At 37.9% G+C, this 23,342-nt stretch overlaps 1 protein-coding gene across 1 annotated transcript in view; it reads right to left on the bottom strand.

Moving 5' to 3' along the window:
- Positions 1-14: 14 nt before the first annotated feature.
- LOC108975523 (synapsin-like) overlaps positions 15-23,342 on the bottom strand; it is a 127,057-nt gene continuing 103,729 nt past the window's right edge. The window contains exons 11-14 of the mRNA XM_018944058.1: positions 13,854-14,071; positions 9,083-9,179; positions 956-1,123; positions 15-881 (exon numbers count right to left, since the gene is read on the bottom strand). Of these exons, the coding sequence (XP_018799603.1) occupies positions 426-881; positions 956-1,123; positions 9,083-9,179; positions 13,854-14,071 (939 nt within the window). The 3' untranslated portion in view covers positions 15-425. The remainder of the gene's footprint in view (positions 882-955; positions 1,124-9,082; positions 9,180-13,853; positions 14,072-23,342) is intronic.

Below are 23,342 nucleotides of genomic sequence, written 5' to 3'. Positions count from 1 at the left end.
GCGCCCTTATCGAAGGGATTAACGCGCTCTTGTGGCTCAAAATTGGTGACTGGTTTGTATTTGTTCTCTTCTTGGAATGTATCTAAAACGCTGGAAGATGGCTTGCTGCTGTAGCTAGCCGCTGAGCTGGCGCTAACGCTCATACTGCCCGCTGTCAATGTGGAGTTCGTTGAGGTGTCCGAACGTGCATCGTATGTCTTCTCGGCGACCAGTTTGGGTGACGGCTGTGCTGAGATAACATCGGAGGCGACGCTTGAAGTGCTGCCACTCACTGACTTGCCACCGCTACTGGCAAACGAGAATTGCTTGCCTAGAAATGAACCGGTACTGATGCCGCTTATGCCACTGCCGCCTGCACTGCCAGGTCCACCGCCACCGCTGCTTGTCTCGCTAGCTGTTCTTCCGCGTTTCTTGTTCGCTAATTCCTACATGTCACCAAATATCCCCGCAAAGGTCTTACGCAAATTCTTCATTGTATCCTCCGCATCTTCAACAACGGAACTTTGCGTTTGCGGCGGACGTGTCGAGACCCTCGAGGCCGACGATACGCTCGATGTCTGCGATGTTTGTGAATCCCGTCGGACCACACCGCCCGCGCTTCCGGGTACACTGGTCGGAGCCGGTGCAGTTGGCTCCTCAGGTACCTCGGAAATGCTGCTGCGACTGCTGAGACGTCCTATTGAGCCGACTGCTGGTGAAGTACGCTCGGGTATTGGTGGTGGACCGCCCATTGGAGCCGGACGTGGACCGGCGGGTGCCGGTGGTGTTGGTGCCATATCCTCGGTAGGACTCTCACCACGCGAGGAAATGGATGAGCGAGATGGTTGACGTATACCATGTGGTGGTCCACCAGCCTGTGCCATGCTTGGCCGACAGACGTTCTGGAATGATTGAAATGTTTGAGAATTGTAGTTTCAGTTAAGCTTTACATTAATTTAATACACAATGTACTCACTTGCATTCGTGCCGAGACTAAATCTGCGATCTGGCGCCGATCTTCTTCCTGACTATCGCCAATTAGAGCAAATGTACAATCACAAGCACTTATGATGTGCTCGCGGCCGTCTTTGCCGACCACCACGGATATGCCGCATACCTCCATGCCGCCAAAGAGCTCGGAAATCTGTGTATGTTTAAAAATTTAGTCATACAAGTTGCTAATGCATTATGCTGTGGACAAACATGCGGTTGCTGTGGTATACATGTGTTTGCAATTTGCAAATCGACCGACTTCTGTTATGCATTAATCAATTCCTGATTGCGGCCACGGCTCGCCTAAAGTCTCCCTCTAATAACAACTAATGATACTGTGTTTGCCCAAATCGCAACGCATTACGATTTATCGTTAGTGAGCTTAGAATGTTTATTTGTAGCTTGTATACTCGTATTTAATCGAATGACTGCGGTTCGCATTACAATAACCCCACCACACTCCTGCTGACATATGGCGTGTACATCGCTTGCTAATTCATTATTCAAAATACGCATCGTTGTTGATATGTGGCCACAACCAACACCCATGTTTGAGCTCATTTCAGCTTACCGTTCAGTAGTTCTAGCTAGAGATGTATGATGTATACAAATTTAGGATTGTTATTGGTTGTATGACTTACAACGATAACACTACTCAACAGATGAAGGAGGGAAACACCTGTGACTGTTGTGCTAGGAGGTCTGTGGGGTACTTGAGTTGTCGTGACTACAATTTTGACATTATTTTAGTAAATAGTGGTGTCTCGACCCCTATACCACTTGACTACAATACAAAAAATCTTACATGTTTAATATAATTTTCGGCTTGATGAAGAGTTTTCGGACACCGCCTCAAGAAAATAAGTCATCAAAGATTGGCATGTTAAGTTTAGACTTGGTGAAATCAAGGATTGTGAACGCAGTGGGCACCAAAAGAGGTTGTTACCGACGAAAACATCAAAAAWTTCMACAAAATAATTTTGGATGACCGGAAAGTGAAGTTGTTCAGGATAGCAGACATTTTAGAGACATCAAATTAATGTGTACATTATATCATTCACAAATATTTGGGTATGAGAAAGTTCTGTGCAAAGTGGATGCCGCGCGAACTCATTTTTGACCAAAAACAAAGACGTGTTGAAGATTTGGAACAGAGTTAGAGGGACAAAATCGCTGAAGAACGGCTGTATTTGAAGAAAATAAAGGTGTTGTTCAAACAACGCAATGCCAATTGCACTGTATTCTCCACAGTTGGCCCCCTGTTACTACTTTCTGTTCTCAGATCTCAGAAGAATGTTCTTTAGGAAAAAAATTCCGTTGAATCAAGTGATGATTGCCGATCGTACTGCAAAAATGGTATTAAAAAGTTGGAAGGTCGCTCTAATATGTTGAATAAAAAAAAAAAAAAATTTTGGCAAAAAAATGTGATTCGTTAAGTTTGGCGGGGATATTTCAATTGATCTGTAGAGTGAAATCTTAACAAATATGAAAGTTCGGATGTAATTCAAAAATTTATAACGTTTGCAATTTACAAAAGTTAAGGGCGCGGAAATATTTTCGTTAAAAAATGTTGGGAAAGAATTCAATATGCATTATTTGAAGAAATAGATATAACCACAGTCTAGACAAATTTCCGTCATATTCAAATTGTGCACTTAATTTCATTAAAATAAGAAAGTAAAAGCTCTCTAAGCTTCATTAAGACAACTTATTTACAGTGTACCACATTTCATAAAAATTCCAGTTTTTACTCAAGTTACCGCTTTCGTGGGCAAACGGTAAGGCGGTCTGACTGACAATCACTCAAAATTTAACTCGTCTCGCCATCTGACCATCTCACCTTAGTTTTAGATGATACAAAAACCGTTAGATGAACAAAACCGTAATAACATGCTGTGTGAGTATAAAATTTAAACTAATTTTATAGAGTTTATTTACTCGCTTTCAATTATTCATGCCGAGATATGTCACAGAGAATTAAACTACTGGTAAAACCTATCAGTTATTAATGTTGTAGACTTCAGTTGTAAGATGTTGACAACTCAACCTTAAATTTCAAAAAGGTTAAGCTGCTATGGAAAATTCTACACTCTAATATTTCAACCGCAGTTGACTTGCAATCCTTGATTTCAAGAACTGAAGCCGCTCGACCTTCCCAAAGGATATCGCTTCGCTCTATGGTCTCTTGAAATATTTTAAGAAGATTCGACGTTTTCGAGCCAAATTATGTTCAACGATGAGGTTCATTTCTGTCTCAACGGGTATATAAACAAGCGAAATTTCGGCATTGGGAACGAAGACCACCTGAAATGATTCAAGAGTTGTCATTTCATCCAGAAAAACCAAACGTCGGTGTAATCATCTGTCCATATTTCTTCAAAAATGATACCGGTGAGAACGTAACCATCAATGGCGATCGCTATCGCGCGATGAAAATCGATTATTTGATGCCAACTCACACAACACGCTTGTCATTGGCCTGTTACCAGTCGAAATGCTTGAAGGAGTCATCGAAAATTGGACTCAACGGATGGGCCATCAGATGTAACCACGACCAACATTTGAAAGAGAAAATCTTCAAAAAATAAATGCTAAAGAAGGTTCTTTCGAATGATAATAAACATTCCCCATTAAATTGGAAGTTTCAGTGTTACTCTTTAAAAAAGTAGGAAAGGTCGAAATGGATCGCCCTTTATATGCCAAAGTGCTTATGGCAAAGAAGAGATATAGGAAATTTGTATCTAAAGCTTTGAATTCTCAATTTGAATTATTAAAATAAACCTATAAAATTCTCAGAGCTGAATCACGATTACTGTTTAGCAGTTATGTTTGATGCATATGCATAATAAAGCAGGTATTTTAATTTACTGATGCTTGTTTCAATTTATTCAGATTGGCATTTACTGGTGTACATATAAAGTAGGTATGTTGTTTGTGCAAAGACAACATCGGCATTCGTATTTAATGTATTTTACATGTAAATTAAGCAGTAAAAACACAAATAAATGTACAAGAACATAGTGCACATAGTTGCATGACGCAATCAAGCCAAATCACTTTATGCCAAAGGTAAAACAAATCCTCATAGCCGATGCCAAGCAATGAAATGAGTCATTTGACAGACATTACCAATTTGGTGTAATATATTCTAAATATTATTAAACTATCCATAACACATACATACAAACAGACATTTTTATATATATAGTATATATTTATAGTATATATTTATAGTATATGAGCAGTGCAACTGGAATTGTTTTAGGCAAAGCGCCAAAGCACGTGCTTCTACATGGTTTTATTAGCAAAATGCCAGTCTTACCGCCTTTGAGTTGAATGCAGTGCGGTCCGGAGGCAATGGAACGGCTATTAAGTGCAGTGGGTGTGGGGTAGATAACGTGCAAATGCCTTGTTTTGGCAGCAATTACATGTGGAGGTTTGTATGAGAAACTGTTGCACTTGACGGCAAACGAACGATTTTAGTCAAAAATTTTCAGGTTTCCTTGGGTTTCTTTTGCCCGAACGCCTTGAAATTAATAGAGTTAAAGGTATTTAAATTGGTGTTGCAAATTTATTATTATTAATTTTGTTAAGAGCATGCACGCTTAAGTGCATTTTGATATATTGTGTTTGCGTTTGGTTATGACAACCTTAAGTGCCACTTGAAAATGTTTTTCGGCATACAGTGGCACGTGACATAAAGTGGCTGACGCTTCTTGTTTTAGTTCAAAATAATAACACATTTTTAATTAGTTAATAGTTCAAGAAATTATGCTAAAATAAATAATTTTTCATAATATTTTTAATTCTTACTTCAAATCGAACTCAGGAAAAAATATATTTTATGAAAATCTTTATTGGTCAGGAAGTCATATATAGGCTTAGTGATCCGATCTGCATACTTTTTTTTGCAGATTGTAGCGTTGTCTTCTAAAGTAACTTAAATCAAATTTCATGAAGATAATTTGTCAAATAATAAAGTTTTCCATATAAAACCTTGATTTTCATCAATCAATTTCCATGTCAACTCTATCCTATAGAGGTCCGACATGGGCGGTTCCAACAAATGAGAAGCTTCTTAAAGAAAAAAGAAACAAAAAAAAAAAGCATTAAATTCGGCTGCACCGAAGCTAATATACCCTTCACAGGTGCGTTTCTTTTAGTAACAATATGTTCAGTTTGTAGGAAAGCTATATGCTATAGTAATCCGATCTGAACATTTTTTCAGAGATTATATTATTACCTTAAGCAGTAATCTATGTAAAACTTCGTGAAGATACCACGTCAAAAGTTTTCCATACCAGCACTAGATTGTATGGCAGCTATATGCTATAGTGAGCCGATCTGAACAATTTCTTTCGATATTACATTAACAATAACTCATACCTAATTTCTTGCATATATCTTGTCAAATGTGAAAGTTTTCCATACAAGAACTTAATTCCGATTGTTCAGTTTGTATGGCAGCTATATGTTATAGTTGTCCAATATTGGCAGTTCCGACAAATGAGAAGCTTCTTGAAGAGAAAATGACGTTTGACAAATTTCAAAACGATACCTTAAAAACTGAGGGACTAGTTCGTATATATACAGACAGACGGACAGACAGATAGACGAACATGGCTAAATCGAATCAGCTCTACATACTGATCATGTACTTTATAGGGTCTCCGACGATTCCTTATAAGTGTTACAAACTTCGTAACAAACTTAATATACCCTGTTCAGGATATAAAACCTGACGAATGGACAGCCAGAGAGATGGACATGAGTAAATCAACTTTGTACGCCACGCTGATCGCCATATACTTTATTTTGCCTCCGATGTTTCGTTCTGGGGGTTAAGAACTCTGTGGCAAGCTTATTGAATTTTGTTTAGGGTATAATGACAGTGAGAAATAGTAGAACACAAAAGAACAGAAATAACATACTACAAGTATAATTATCATTTTGAGTACAGCAGGTTAAGTTACGTTASATGKCTKATCGAAGATCKCTTGTAAAGAAGAGSTCYTGTGTTCGAACTTATAAATTAGCAAAACGTTTGRTAGCCAATACAAATTTGCATAGGCGTTTAATTTCCATCCCCGCAAGTTCGGTAGGATGTCTGGAGGTATGTTCTACCAAGTGTTTAAGGATTGACATTCCAAAAGCGGKATAGTCAAGAAGGCAGTGTTGAGTTGTTTCCACCTCATCTTTCAATTCTTCTTTTGTAAATTCTGATAATAATCCCAACCTTACAACATGGCACCGCTGCCTTTCCTTGCTAGTTTATTAGCTTTGAAATTTCCTGCGATTCCGCTATGGGTTAGCCATACATACCACTCTCATTAGAAAACATTCAATGCTATTAAATAATAGCGAGATTAGGCACTCCTCGACCGACACTTAACACACTGTAAGTGCACTCTGCTGTCTGAGTGCATGGTCACTTCTCTGAAGGCGGTTGCACTCCGGAGCAGCAGATCTACTGCTACTTTAATGGCTGCAACCTCGGCWTGGAAGAATCTGCAATAGTCAGGAAATCTGAAGCTGGAGTTGATAGAGAGCTCGTAACAGTAAACCTCTACACCAACTATCCCACCCACAGCTCCCTCCTCGGTATATATATGGGCAGAGAGGTGCCGATAGAGTACGGCTTGACGACTCCATGATCTAAGTGGTCTGGTATGAATTGAAAGTGTGTGAGAATATCCGAGTGCACAGATACGTCTTCTTTTATTCTCTGAGTGTGATAGCCGTTTTCGCAGCCATATATCTTCCGATGATGTCTACGGGCCTTATGTACAAGATGGCGTTACGTGCTATGGTTGGAGTGGACCCTAGTACACCACATATGCTGATGAACGCCGCTCGTTTAAAAGTCTCGAGACATAAAGAATCCGCAAAATATAATGGGCTTGACTATGTTGTCWTRGAGCCAGAGCCAAGGAATCACTTTCCTCTRTAACAGTATAAGGCAATCGATACCTTTTTTGCTCTCTCTGCTATATTCAGCTTATAGAAAGTTTCCTATCCAGGATGGGCGCTAGTTATTTCACTGTATCATCTGGCAGTCATGATCCTCAAGTTTTTTAAGCAGGTCGTTAAAGATTGGGATCCATAGAACCTACCTCCACATTGTGAATTTCATTTAATTTGAAAACAAGTAAAGACGGACTGAGTTCGGGTGTAACCGAAAATTTTATACTCTTGGAACTTGGAAGGATCAAAGCTGGTGAAATACTTATAGACAGATATTGGCAATACTAGTTAAATATAGTTAAATGTGATATAAATTCAACTGGAAGTTCGAAACTCGTTATATTAGTTGGTAGAACTTTCACTCAGCGAGCARGGGGGAAAATTTGCCCGCGGTAAGGTATRCCTGTCAAAAAAGGCGACTAAATTAAAATTTCGTAAATCGTTCAGGATCTCTTTTTGGGCTTGCCTCGAAATTTCAGAATACTATTGCCAGAAATAGTACTATAATGCTCATTTTGAATTGTAATATCAGTTTGAATGAGATTTCTGAAAAGATATTTGAAATTCAAGCGAAAATGTCACCAGTTGTCATTGAGTTGGATAGGTGCTCAACTATTAGTTGCAAAAGCTAAAAAGTCTGACCGGAGACTTAAATGTGATATGGTGGAGAGCTGTTAGCCCTTGCAGTTCGGTCTAATCTGCTCTTTGGGTTTGACCCTTTGGGGAGGTTTGTGGTGGCTGTGGTTTAAGCTTACAGGCAGATAGGCCGGAAAATTCAATTCGGTGTGAAGTCGCACTTCAAAAAACGATGTTATAAACAAATCTCAAAACTTTCTAAAGGCAGTTCATATGATTATAAAGTACATTCAAGGTCAAATCTGACTCAGACTGGTTCATATAAAACTTTTGTATAAATCCAACCACCTTTTTCTTTCGAAGTTAGATCCTCTTTTGTTAAGTAGTGTATATTTGACAGGTATTTGTTAACGTTGTCAAACATTTGTATGCGTTTCCCCAAGCAGATTTTTCAGTTTTGAAAAAAAGTTACAGGCAGTCAGAGATTTGACTCTCTTTTCATATTTGACCAAAAAGTTAATCTAATGTCGGACTGTTTCGATGTTATATTCCTTAACCGACGCCGCGTCATGAGTAATGTAAAGTACGCTTGATGAATACAGGGTATTCATTTACGTTATCAAGCCCGCTCTCGCGACCTCTAAACGTTACGTATTTCGTAAAACTTTCAGGATTTGATACTAATCTAGTCAATATTATATCGCTTTATATACAAAACATTAAGTAAACTGAAGTTTTTGATATCGACTGCCAACACGACGCTTTTCAAGATGAGCTTGGGAGAACATATACTGTGACGAAAAATGCTCTGATCCAGTTCACACACTAATTGGCTAACTWATGWTACTTTTCATTCCCAAAATAATATTTTATGTCTGCGTTCTTCGCTACTGGAAACGTTATRTATTGGTTGCAAACCTAGTGCCTACGAAGGAGTAGCTCATCACTCACTGAATAACGTCTAAATACATTGTTTTACGATATTTCGAAATATAAGCGCTCCACGAACCTTTCGATAACGTTATGCCCCGCTAGTACAGAATTCATCTTCGCAAAATTTTGGCAATGTAATATCTTGTGTTACAATTAGCGAACATTAAAATTGAAACTGAGGGCCATATGCCGTTAACATTCACATTCTCGTAGCAATATTTGTAAATACGTATTAGAATGTACGCGGCACTGACTGTTTGTCAAATAAATCAATGGAACTATTAGTGCGCCGGCGGGGTATACAAGTCAAAACTGTAAATTACAGTAAATTTATGATCATSGTCTAAGCGGCTGCGACTAAACGAGCTTTGATACGCGCAACAACGCTTGAGTGAGTGCACTCGAGCTATGCGCGAGAGAGAGCGTGAAGCCGACAACAAACCGGATTTGATTGATGCAGACAATTTGCAAATTGCAATTCGATGAGCTGATAGCGACGCAACAGACATTCAACCGCTCACCGCCGTGTCTGAGAAGTGTCTCACTTTTTCCGTCTTTACAGCTTTTTTTGCTTAACAGTATATATATTTTGTGTGTGTGTGTGTGTGTGTGTGCTTTTGTGATTTATGCCACTCACCTCATCCACCCAGGACTTGTACTTCTCCGTTAACGTGATTTGCTCGAGCATCGCTGAGCCTTGATTAGTTTTCCAATGGCCTGAGATCGATTTGCGCCTGCAATGAAGATAGCGATAGTATTATATATCGGTGAGGGGAAAATATCGCAATACGATTAACAACAAAAGYAAAATACATTCATTTCACAAAATTGTAGCATAAATCACGAAATAATAAGCGGCACTTTGTGCTGACTTAAATGCTTAAATGGTATTATTATTAAATTACGCGACTAACGAGTTATTGGCTGGTCGGGCGTACCGTTGCAGCGGTCGGCTTCGGTGGCGGCACTTGATTGGCGGCAAAAGAGGTCTTTGACTGCCGTAATTTCATAAGCGGCTTTTGTTTTCATTCCGCTCATAATGCTGCTGTTGTTATTGTGAATTCATGTTGTTGTTATTATTAATATTGTGGTGGCATATCAATGCGCACTAAATGCTGTAAATGTTGTAAGTGCCGAGTGCAACCACATAAACGACCTGCACGTTCGCGCGCTTTTTTTAGGAGCCTTTGTGGTGAAGTGATTTCTCAAGTGCTGCGTGCGCGCCCTCGCGTAATGAACTTCCATTCTTTCATCGCACTCCTATTTACTATACAAAATCTCCGAGTGTCGGGCATCAATGCAAATGCAACACTACTTGCTGCTGATAATTTATTTGTAACTTATGCGGCGAACGCGTTGCTAACGTGTACCTGTGCTGGTGTAACTGCTGGTGTACAGTGGTTCAAGTTGGTTGAAATTGCAGTAAAAAAAAGAAGAAGAACTAATGCAAGATATATGAGCCTTATGAAAAAGGTACTTAGGTACGAAGTTAAGAAAGGTGGCTTACATAAGCTGAATGTCTCTTGATGTAGCTGGTAACTCAATAATCATTCTRCAAACGGGTCGTGCAAACGAGATTCGAAATTATTTGTGGGATTTACGAGATAGGCGGAGTAAAGGAAATGAAATTTTTTCCGTTCAATACAGATGAATTTTGGARCATTATTTGCTTGGTGCTTCTGGAATTCTAACTAATTTATTAAAGCTATAAATTTTATATTTTACTGTTCACAAATATTAGTTGGTTAGTTGATTTAAAATAATATCAAAAAATATGCTGAACTCACTCGGCCTGTGGCCAATCAATTTTCGCTCTTCTACAAATCGTTGGTTTTACTAAAGGAATAAGTTCCTTTTAGTATTAAGTATATTCATTAAACTAAAACTAAAGTTGTTCTTCTATTCTTCGAGACATTAACCAATATATGAAGATGCTGATCTAACCARTTGCGACTTCCTCATCATCCAGTGCGCTGAATTTAGGAACCGCTACGTAAAAAGGCAGTATGAATGAAAAGATCATAACAGCCTCGGATGAGAGACCCCCCTTTTGATGACGACGACGAAAGTATTAAGGATCCTCACAAAAATGTAAACTGACGTCGAGCTATACCAAAAACTTCAGCAGGATCGGGAAGGAAGTCTTCGGGTCGTGTCATCCCATATGACAAGATGACTTCCTATCGTAAAGAAGGTAMAATCTTCTACAAGCGTGTACAACTGCTGACGTACGTCGATGAGTTCGATACCATTGACCATAACAAACGTGCCGTTAGTTCAGCTTTCTCCCGGTTTGMGAAAGAAACGAAGMAAATGGGTCAGGTAGTGAACGAGGGCAATATGAAATATCTCCTGTCATCTGACCAACTGTCATCGCATTCACTGCTTGGCTTGTACGTTACTGTTGACAATCATAATTTTGCCGCCATAGTAAACTACTTTCTTGGAACCAGCATCAATACGAACAACAATATCAGCCTTTTAATCTAATGGAGTGATTACTCTTGTCAACAGGTACTACTTTATACTGAGTAGGCAGTTGAAAGAAAAKATCCTCTCTCGACGAACAAAGGCMAAACTCTAGAAGTCCTTTATCATTCCCGCCCTGCTTTATGGTGCGGAGGCATGGACGCTGACAACAGCTGATGAGTCGGCATTACTAGTTTTCAAGGTTCTGCGGAAGGTTTATGGAGTTTTCCATTAAGGAAGGATGAGCTGTACGAGACAAACGACAACATTGACATAGTTCAGCGCATTAAATACACTGGCTATGTGTTGTCATCTGAATGGATGAGATCACTYCAGTTCTGAGAATATTCGACACAGTACCCTCCGCGCGGAGTCTACGCCAATAAAGAAGAAGAATATCTATTCCGTTGGGTTCGTAGAAAGTATAGTAAGCAAGATTCTTTAACCTTAGTCTGGCGAAAGCTAGAATAGCGAAGATGAAAGTGCCTAGAGGTTTCCACTTTATCTTCCTCTCAGCAACAATGAAACAAAAAAAAAAAAATCATTGTGATGTGGTTCCAAACTATTGCGAGCTCTTCCGTTTATTTTCGTCTGCTCTGTTGTTCAGAATTGACAGGTACATTGTGATGTGTATAAGTCCAGTGTTCAAAACAGTTGTGAAATTTTTATGCTTTTTATATTTACTAAATAAATTTGTAAGTATTCGATTGGCAAGGAACCACTATTTTCGTATAGTTGACCTTTGCTGAGGAACAGTCGAATTGAAAAAGAAATATGAGACTGCTGGTGATCTTTTTCAAATGAAGTTTTTGTCAACATTCCTCTTTTTAAAAGGAGCAGAATTGGAACTTTTTGACACTCAAAGGTAAATCACGAATCGGTTTCTACCCTGTCTTTGCTGGGAAAATTCTAACTTTGAACGAATGGCTATTATCATAAATGCTTGCTGAATATTTAGCAAATTTTAATCACTCCAATACCAAACGGAGTTCAATTTCTATGTCTAAGAGGAGTATTAATTTTTTTAAGTTGCCGAGAATTTTGTTAGACTCCGCGGCCTCACTATCGATACCTAAACCAGTGTATCATACCGTGAGGACCCCAGCTGCTTACGGCGTAGTCTTGCTAATGCGAGAGAAGTGCTCAAGAGAGGCTCCATTGTTTCCTTGGTATCCTGCTCTAGATATTTCCTGCAGTCTTTTCGATCAGTCAGCAGCCATCCTGGGGGCGTGTCAAAACCAGACAGTGACTAGCTGATATCCCCCTCATGTTCGTACAATTTCTTCTATCGGGTGCCAATAGGATTTTTGTATACTTCCGATCTAACATTTGGTACATGGATTTTGCAGTTTTACACTCACGTAGCTCGTTCCAGCGATTTGTGATTTTCTTTACAATGCCTCTGTCGGGATCGTCGTATAGATTATGCATGTGTTTCCCAAAGTTGATCACGTTTTCGGATTTTAGCCGTACACTATTCTTGRCAGTCTTGTCCACTTTATCATTGTCCTCGATGCCTTTGTGGATTCAGTAAAAGTGCTCGTTTCTGGCAACACTTTCAACTGTTGCGCTGCTACCCAAGCCACTTCTGACCGATATGTGATACGAGCTTACTGCCTTGATTGCTGCTTGGCTTTCTACGTAGATGTTGACTCTGAAATTGCCTGCAGGTCATCTAGGCCAGCTCCGCGGCTTTCGCAATAGCAAATACTGCASCTTGAAATATACTACAGTGGTCCGGCAACTTAAAAGGTTGCCTTATGCCTAACTCTGGACARTATATTCCCGCACTAACTCCATCGTTAACTTTCGAGTCAGGCGTATAGTTGTTTAAGATGCGCAGTTGTCAGCGAAGAGGTCTGWAGGTGGCGGGTTTAGTACCAGTTCAAGAGCTGCCGTTGGATTTGTTCTGAAAGCTGCCGGTATGGMTGTATAAAAAACGTTTTTATTTAAAGAGATATCTTGAGGAAATTAGCTAAAACCATTTTYCACGGCAACGGTACAATCTACGAAGAGATGCTGCCATACAAACTGAACGCTCGAAATCAAGTTGTTGAATGGAATTTTTTTTCTATGGTGCAATTCAACTCTTTTTCCTGATTTTTCAAGCGTCAAATGTGAACCGCTATTTTTTCTATATCAGTTTGATTATTGTAAAATATTTGTGACTAAAAAAATTTGCAATCGTTTTAAGAATTCCGACATTTTTGYCACCGTACCATGAGCACCAACAAAAAACACCAACAGCCGCCGCTGACCACTCTCAGTACAAACACTTACACTTACCAACAAACTGTCTGATGGTGCGCATTTCAATTACTTTACACAATTGCATTGCATTGCAACGCCAGCAAGCGGCAGTTGATTTCATCTTGTGCGCTGGTGCTTTGCACTTTTTAACTAGCCGACCGACCGCTCAACCACTTAGCCAGCCGCTGATGAGTGGCACACAGAGTAAAATCAAGGTCAGCGAGTCAGCGGACAACTTAATCCATGTCTTTAGCGGTGGCCATTGACAGTGTTGATGCAATGCATTCGTGATTCGTTAATAGCATAATACGCTTGCACTCTTATATATACATACATATGTACATATGTACATATAGGCGAGTATGGCTAGTTACATAGTATTTTGATTGAAGATTTCTCATTTCATCAAAAGCAAAATAAAAGGAAAGCAAGTAATCGATGCTTTGCATTAATTACGCGGCAGCACGCAGTAATGGCWCACGAAATGTGGATTATATWCATATACATATATATTTTGSTTTCAAAGCGATCTGTGTATGCCTGGCTGACGTCTGCGCGCATACAACTCAATACARTTCGGTCTGTCTGCGCCACGCACTTGCATACAATAAAGTATATGCACATAATATATGTACATATGCGTGCAGTATATATGCACCAGCAAACACATTCATGCTTGCAGTACTTACATGAAGGCCTTGTAATTATTTCCGATCTTCTGAATGTGCACATCGAACTTAGCATCGATGTACGGCTCAATGGTGCAGTAGCAGTGCGCATCATTGCCCGAACCGGTGACAAGGCCGGCTGCATCTTGCAGAGCGCTYTGATTCTCCAGACGTGCGGTGGCCACACCACCATGGCAATGACCTGCCTTCAAAACACACGGGAACTTGGTCCAACTGAACTGTAAGCAGTAAGCAAAAAAGTCGAAAAATAATTCACTTTATTTATGGCATTATCAAAAGTAAACCACAAAATTAATTATTGCAGGAAATACCAAAATGTATTTATTGCAACTTACAAAACAAATATGAAAAATATAATAAAACTAAAAAATTAAAAATTTAATAAAAGTGTGGCTTTATTACAAATATGACTACTATATTATACTCTGCTTCATCTTTTCGTAAATTTTTTTATATATACATACGTATGTAAATAGCACACAAAAACAAAAAGCAACTGTTCGGCGGTGCTATAGCTATAATACCAATACCCTTCACTCATGCTTTTTTATAACAAAAATATATATTTAAAGATCTTTATCTTGATTTTATCGGTGAGGTTGTATCGAAGCTATTAGCTAAAGTGGTCGGATCTGAACAATTCGTTCAGATATTAAAGCACTCTCTTCTCTATTGGCGAAGACATCGGACTCGCGGCTATAGCCGAGTTTACAACGCGCGCCAGTTGTTATTCCTCTGTACTATTTGACGAAAATTGGAAATTCCACATGTAGGTAGACCCTCCTCCATCTTGTTTTTCCAACGGAGTGAAGGTCTTCCTCTTCCTCTGCTTTCCTCAGCGGGTACTACGTCGAGTACTTTCGGAGCTAGGGTGTATTTATCCATTCGGTCGACATGACCAAATGGCCAAAAATTTCCACAGAATCTTTCTCTCGAAAACTCGTAACGTCGACTCATCAGATATTCATACCTCCATAAAGCCGGACGGAAATTATGATTAACTTATAGAATTTTGTCCTTTTTTTTCGAGAGAGAACTTTGCTTCCCAATTATAGTACTGCCTTGGATACTAATCGGAATAATCTAAATTTCGTGAAGATATCTCGTCAAATGACAACTTTTTCCATTGAATAGCGATCAGTTTATGCTATATACATAGGATTCGAATATAGTTGCATTGGCGTGAAAAATAATTCGTGCAAAATTTTGCGAAGATATCTTAGCAAATAATTCTTTGTTTGGCGGCTATATGTGATAGTGATCCGTTCTCAAAAATTTCATCGGAACTTGTACCCTTACTTTGGAGAATAATTCATGCCAAATTTCATYAAGATAAGTGTCAAATATGATATATCCGTAGCAGTGTCATAKCTGTCCAATATCGACAGTCCCGACAAATGTGAGAGTTTTCGAAGTGACAAAAACGTTTACGAAGTTTCATATCGCCATCTCAAGAGCTAAGGGTTCGCGTATATACGAAAATACGGGCTTAGTTTCATCGATTCGGCTCATATAGCTGATCAGTTCTGTATATATATAATTTTAAAGATCTCCGACATTTTCTGCTGCGTGTCAAAAACTCTTTAGTAAAATTAATATACCTTGTTCAGGGTATAAAAAAAATGTATTTATTTAATGTAGTTTAAATTTTTGGCTTGCAGCCAGCAATCTAAGTGGTCAAAGGCGACGAACAGCGAGTGTCAGCGCATCATATTGCCACGGTGACGGTGAGTGCCTGCTTTTCATTTATTTCACCAAATTTCCACGAATATGTAATGGACTTTTTCATAAAATGCCAATTAGCCACTTTTCCACACATTTCACATTTGGCGCCCGTTGGATTATGTACGAGGGTGGATTAAAATATTTGTGTATTGCACAATTAAGAAAAAATTCAGTGTTAATGAAACTCTGCTTCCGGAAATTTATCAATATTTATGAATAGAACGCACATTGTAGCTCCTCATATTATAGGATTACTTTTTGCTTAAAACTGGAACRATGTAATTCTAGATCTCGTAAATCAAGAACTTACTGAGTTATGGGTAAACTAGTGAATGTAAAAAAAAAAAGAAAAAAAAAAACACAGAGAGCAATTGTCGACGAAATCAACCAAATGCAATTTTTTTTATCGTTAGAGTTTAAGGTTTGAATCTTTCTGATGATTGATCTATCGCAATTCATCAGAGGCATTTGAGACATCCAATGAGTGGATTTATTAAACAGAGCTAATATAGGATTATCCATTTCGAGATTCTCTACTATTTAAAAAAAAAAACACCGAAACTTCAAATTTAATAGAGGATGTTTGTTATCTTTCTTTGGTATTTATTTTTTAAAGATTATCTCTTAGTAGCCGCCGCTAACATTTGACCACGTCTCAGATGGTTCGGTCCAATTTTCGATGACTCGTTCGAGAATTTTAACTGGTAACTGGCRAATGACACACGTAATGTTTTTCTCCAAAGCCTGAAGCGAAGCGGGATTGTTCGCATAGACATTAGAAAACTTGAAATTATCTGCTCATCGAAGTGTTCTCTCAATAAATCCACTGTCTTATTGAAAGCAAATGTCACCGAGATCACTAGCTTCAATTTTAGACATCGAAAGGTCGGTTACCATGACTCAATAACGCTCGCCAATGACGGTTACGTTCTCACCGGCATTATTTTTGAAGAAATATAACCCGATGATTCCACAGGATGAAGTGATTTTCTGAATTAAATGCCTCTTGAAACTCTACAGTTTGGTCTTCGTTAAAAATGCATTGCTTGTTTATATACCTATTGAGCCAAAAATGAGCTAAACAAATTTTTGCTCGAAAACGTCGGATCTTCTTGGAACTTTTCAAGAGCCCATAGAGCGAAGTGATTCGCTTGAGGAGGTCGAACGGAATCCGTTCTTGTAAAAGCTCCATTTTGTACGCCTTCAATTTAAGTTTTCGACGTTAATTAGGTCAAGTCGTTCCATACGTCAGTCCGAGTTGCTGCGAATGGTACCGAATCCACCCTCCACAGTCTTTATTTCCTTCCTTCAGGCATTAAATTTTTATTCGAGCAAAACAGGACTAACATCAATCAAAATAAGATTTTTCAAAGTATTTACTCTTCAGCAGGTTGAAAGTTACCTAGGAGACTAATTCTATCATGACAATTACTCTCATAAAATCCATAATTAGATTAATCATTAATACAGGCAAAAATTACAAATGCCTCAAAGACTCCAACAGAGAAGTGAGATGTATAAATTATACAGTCGAAACTAAACTAAAACTTTAGAACTCGACTGACCATTACAATATTTTCTAATCTAATAAAAAATCTAGTCATATAAAAGGGTCTCTACATTTAAAAGTAATTTTTCGCTGAAACTTATACATGAATTTGTGAAACATCATACATATGTATATGGATCTAGAGAAAACATTTCGAAATCAAATTTTTGTTAGCAATATTTTTTTTTCAGTTCAAATTCCCAGACTTATCGAACTACCTCTCCTGCGAAATGTCTTAATTTTACGAAACTTGGTCATACTTTATAATTTCGTATATTTTCGTCATACAATTTTTTTCTAAATGACCTTCACATTGAAAATTTGCTTGATCAATASAACCATTCATTTCATTTAGAAATTGTGAGTACACTTGCGAGAACTTTGTTCCTCGTTCCTTCGCTAATAATAAACAAGTGTGTAATGAACTATATTTTTAGTTCGGCCGGTACACAGGAAAAGTGTGCAATTTCACTAGAATTTTTTRTTCAAAAACAAAGCCCATTTCGCCCGCTTGTTATTGAATAATTATTTAATGGATATTTCATAATCGGCTCATAGGTTTCTTAGAACTGTTTTCAGCAAATTATTTCCCATATTTGAATTGTTAATCTGCTTCCTGTTAGATCGAAAGCTCAATGTGGCTTAAATTTAATTTCGCAATACTATTGATTTGAAACATAATTTTCTTAGTTTTCTGAGTCATMTATTGTAGTAATAACTAATTTGTCTCGAGTTTTTCGATGCACAGATTCAACTAATTTAATGTGATTTTCGAAGTAATCACAAAAGGTATTCAAGATCTCACAATTAATGCCGATCCAATGCTCTCTATTCCCACTAATCTCTATTTAGGTTAGGTAAATAAGCTGATWWCTCGAGAGACTTGGAATAATCTCACTTAGGCAGCTAGAAACGCCTGTCTGTTGTGATACCCAGATATTCTAGGTATTACAAGATATTATTTAGGAAACATTGCTACATATTCTTATTGACGGAGCTCGAAAATGGAACCTTCGGAGTAACAGCTAACTGTTTCTAAWGATAATTTTCTTACAGCCCTCAATGCCAACATTGTCGCTATCCGGAATTAACTCAAATCTGACAGGCATATGAAAAGCTCTTTTAATATAATAAGGCCTAGAGTTAGGACATTTGTATGTTGGATTTTTACGATATCTTGTCTTTATAGTTCTATATTGTTTATTTGAAGTGGGTTCCAAAGTGCATATGCTTCTTAAAGTTAAGCTCCTAGAGTTAAGTCCTTTCTTCTAGAGCCYGACCATATAAATTATCATCCAAAACATGTTAAATCGTTACGTCGCCATTTACTCAAAATAAATAATCGCAACAATCATTGCACTACCGAAAACAAGAAGTTTAAATAATCCAATTGTAAAACAATAAAAATTAATTTGCATAAAGCTCACGCGGAAATTGATTCTCAATCTACTCCAATAAAACATTTAATGAACCACATAAATCTTCATTGTTGTAGCTATCCATTCATAGAGTAGACTTATACGATGCTTGTCTCATTGATAAATCTATACGCTGAGTCATGCCAAAGATTACGCCCGTCTTTATTCACCAACGCGCTCAGAAGAGACAAGCATACATTAAAGTACTCAACAGTCTTTAAATGATATTTTGCAGATACATACTAAATCTTCACATGAAGTGTAATGCGAAGCACGTGTTCGCCGCGCTTACGAATCGGCGAAGGAATTACGCGATGACAGTATCAATTGCTGTTGCAACGACACCGAGTTGGAAGAGGCGTTCTCATGACGAACTGGAACAATTGAAGCGTTCTAAAATCTAAAGCAAACAAACGTCGCCACGTCATAAGTAATTAGTGGAATTTCAGAGATGGGCACGGCTTAAATGCCAGTGGGTTGCCCACAACGGCAATACCTMAAGTTTTGATCGAATTTGCTTTTGAAATATTTAAAGATCCAATTGGAATTTTTTTACTTTATTACTATAATATATATGCAGAAAATATAGTATATATGTATACAGTAAAACCTTTCATATACTGAAGCATAATTCTTAGAGTAAAAGCATCGATTCTATATTGATCTTGTAAAGAATGTTATTGGAGTACTTCTATTAATTTTTATGTAACAATATTGTTTATCATTTTAACAGTCAAAAGTAAATTATTATTGATTTTTCCATTATTTACTGTTCAGGATAGAGCGGAGAACTGAAACATTTTGAATATTGAGAGATAGGGTCTTAATCATTCGTTTTTATACATAAATAATTATCCAGTGGTGCATCTCTGATGTTAAATGCTCCTTCCTTTATGCCCAAAACAATAGCAGATGCGGTGAAGTCAACGAAATCAGTTGTCATATCATTTCAAATTGGAGTAAAACGTCATATAAATCGAAACTGACAGCCTGTTGCCATTAATGACATTGAAAATGTTCCATAGCCAATTCGATGTCATTGAATTCGATAATTTTTAGACGTAMGTTAATGATGAAATGGTACATGTTTTCATTGGTTATCATTAAAGCAAAAACATTCTCTAGTTGAGGACTGTGATGGCCAATCTAAAGTAACAATATGGTTTCTTGTTTCTATTGAGTAAAGAGTCGACTTCTACGTATCGCATCMTTGGATCATTGTCTTCTTGCAGTATCTAATCATGGTTATTTTGGCGTGGCGAATTTCGGCGTTGAGGTTTTCTGTGAAGCACCTAAAAACCACAAATCCATGAGGAGTAAAGTATTCATAAACATGCACCTTTTGGGGTACTTAACATTCCTTTGAATAAATGTTTTTCTTAGCCAAATAGTGGTTGAACAGCACAAAAGTTGGAGGAAGAAACCATGTGCAGAAGTTCACGCAAATGAGGAAAATTATMTGAGCGCCATTTACTTGGGAKTGGCCAGAAACAATTAWTTTACACATGGCTCAAGCAACTAACGACTTCMTATCTCAGACTAAGTATCTTCTGAAGCGAGAAGACGAAACATCCCCTCCCCAGGGTTGTGGGCTAGGTTTGAGACCTGTCAGATAAAAAACACTRCCAATGAAAACAAAAACACCCGTAAATATTAGATTGTCAAATAGCAGTTGATATTTTTCGGACCCAATGCAACCTCTTTTCAATGWGTGTTTTTGAAAGTAAGGGTGTTTATTAGAGTACTGCTGCGTTCGATGTCAAATTGCTGATTGCCGTATTTTATTTAGATATACAACTGATCCCTTTCGAAGAACAATAGTTTTGTCCTTACTTATATATGCCACGTGATTTTTTCTATTTCTGGTTTCTCCTCTACCACCTCTTTACAAATTTACAACTCGATTTTAATTTAAATATTTTGCAGTTTTTGAAATTGTTCATTTGGGAACCTTAGGTGGCTTTGGTGCTTCAAAACGTTTCTTAAACCGAGCACTAATTTTTYTTATTTCAGGGCAYGACGTGACATATTAAGAAGATCGAAAAAAACTATATGCGTCAGTGATCGCAATTGAAGATGTGTTAAATTACAAAAAAAGGAGAACGCGGAAAGCTGCGAATCGAATGCATAAAGAAAAATATTATTTTAAAAYAATAGAACACAATTCACTTTACCAAACATTGCTTTTACCAACTGGGTATCTTCATAGAACCAAACTGAGTGATGTTGGGATAGACTTCATTTCACATATCACATAATTACTCGTACAAATGGCTGTGTGTTTGTATGCATGTTCATATACATTTATTTGTCAGTTCGATATGTCAGCTCAGATAAATGTTCGTATGTTCGTACGTATGTACTAAGTGTCTACCACGCGCTGCGTCAATTGGATATTTTAAGCGCGCTGAGATAATTCCGTGGCCGCACAAAAAAAAAGTGAAAATAATTTAAGGCMAGCGATAAAAGGAAATCACTGTGGCGCGCTGCAAAATCTACTCATAAATTCTTCAATGTAAATGCTCAGCGTAATTCTGCGAACTGTGCGCCTGCTACGTGGCGCCCACCGGCGCACTCCTTTCACCCGCTTAGCTCAGCTTAGAGCMGCTTACAACTCAGCCAGTTGCCGCTGTCGCATTATGCCAATTAGGGCAAATGTATTTGTTTTAAACACACTCATTCCTTTATCAATCACACTAATATTATATGAATGTAGTATGTAGACTCTTCCGCCTCCCTCCTGTTGCTCRCCCGCTTGTCTGSCTGCCGTCACTTACCATCTCTAGCACATTCTAGCAGCCAATTATAATTTGCATTCGCACTTGTCAGCTGCGTGGGCGTGCGAATAACTACCCGCTGCCGGGATGGCAAGCGCGCTCGTTCGCACAGCTGCCACAAATAGCTGACTGCAACTGCAACAATTGCACTTGGTTGTCCTCAATGCACGTCGTTTGTGGTGTTCAGGCTGTTGCTGTGCTTGTTGTTTTTGTTACTTTCGTTTGTCGCGCTGTTGTCATTCGTAAATATTCCGTGTTATGTAAACGACAGAGGCTGTGACTGACATTGTTGTTGATGCTGTTGTTGTTGTGCTGTTTATGCGTGGGCTCGCTGATAAGCTGGCGGTTTGCGGTTAGTAGTGTGACATTTTTGCTCATGACACCACATTGCGTCACCACTTTCGTGGCGTCTGTACAACAACACTAATGTTATAACAACATATAGTAGTGCTATGTTTATATATATATGGCTGTACATACATATGTATGTATATATTTATGTACATACATATATATACATATATACCTTTTCTTGGAAATCAAAGAGTATACAATTTTTATTGTGGGCGTTTTTGCGAAATTATTGCCTTTTCCACTGATTTGCTAACCTTGAAGCTCTTATTACGATAATATTCATATGTACATAGTAAAGTACATTTATATTTTTATGCATACGTAAAATTAAAGAATTTTGAGTATTATAGCTTTTAGTGCCAAAATATTATTCATTTGTAAAACATAGTATATAAGTCTAACATGTGAAAATTACAGCGCTGCATGCTGCTCTGGGCAAAAATAGTAAGACTTTTTAAATAAATTTTCGCGCGAAAATTTATTCATCGAAATATTTTTTTCTAGGCTGTCAGTGATACCTTTGCTAAATGTCACATGTAAATAGTCACTAGTGTTTAGTGTACGCTTGTCTTTCTGAAGTACATAAAGTGTATTCGGCGATTTTTAAGATGAGTGAAATTATTCAGCAAAGAAGTTACATTAAATTTGGTGAGCGGAATCGAGTTTTTGGTGCCTAAAGGTTCAGAAGTTTGGAAAAGGTCTTGGATGATATTAGTTTGTTTATTAGTTTGTCGCGAGCCAGTATTTATGTTTGGTAGAAATTAATCAAAAGAGTCRAGCACACGTTGATGACGTACCAGTTCCAGGACGGCCATCAAGATCAACTGTTGATCAACACGTCCATGAGAAAAAGAAATTGATGCTTGAGAATGGACGAYTAATAGTCAGTGATCCCACAGGAATCGTTGGAATATCTTAAGGATCAGTGAAAACCATTTTGAAAGATCATTTGGCAAAGCAAGTTGAAAGCGGGATTGGTTCCAAACTCACTCAATCGTTTTGAAAAACAGCGTTGCGTCAACGTCTATGAAACAATGCTTTCCGACTACTAGAACATCATGAAATATATTAATACTGACGATGAATGTTGAATTTATATTTACGACCCGGAAACAGACGATCAATTGGTCGAATGTCGTGAGTGAGTCGAAGCTGAAAAAACCACGTCAAAACATGTCAAAAATCAAGGTTATGTTTTCAGTTTTCTTCGATTATCGAGATGTGGGGCACTCTAATTCCTTCCGACTGACCAAATTGTCAACAAGGAATACCATTTGAGTTTTACGCATTCTTTGCGCGAAGCTATTCGTATAGGAGGCCGGAACTATGGGCCGGCAACTCTTGGTTTTTGCCMCACGATAATKCAACACCGCATACTGCATTGAATTTTTCGCCAAATTTTCAACGACTATTCCCGCTCTGGAGAAGCCCTTTTGAGTCATTTGAAGACATTAAATTTGACTCGCTACGTGCTTTGATTACTGTTATTATAATTATGGAATTTTTCTTTAACAAATTATACTTGACGACATAGATTTTGATGAAAACAATRTATAATTTTTAAATTATGAATAAAGTCTTAGTACTTTTTGCTCATAGTAATATGTTACTTTTTTATTTGTTTACACGAAACTTTTGTTTTCTTATTGAATATTATTTAATATTG

The sequence above is a fragment of the Bactrocera latifrons genome, unplaced genomic scaffold (genome assembly GCF_001853355.1).
Source record: "Bactrocera latifrons isolate USDA-ARS-PBARC rearing strain unplaced genomic scaffold, ASM185335v1 scaffold_66, whole genome shotgun sequence".
Lineage (NCBI taxonomy): Eukaryota > Metazoa > Arthropoda > Insecta > Diptera > Tephritidae > Bactrocera > Bactrocera latifrons.
The sequence above is the reverse complement of the archived record's forward strand: the minus strand, read 5'-3'. Positions and strand labels throughout refer to the sequence as shown.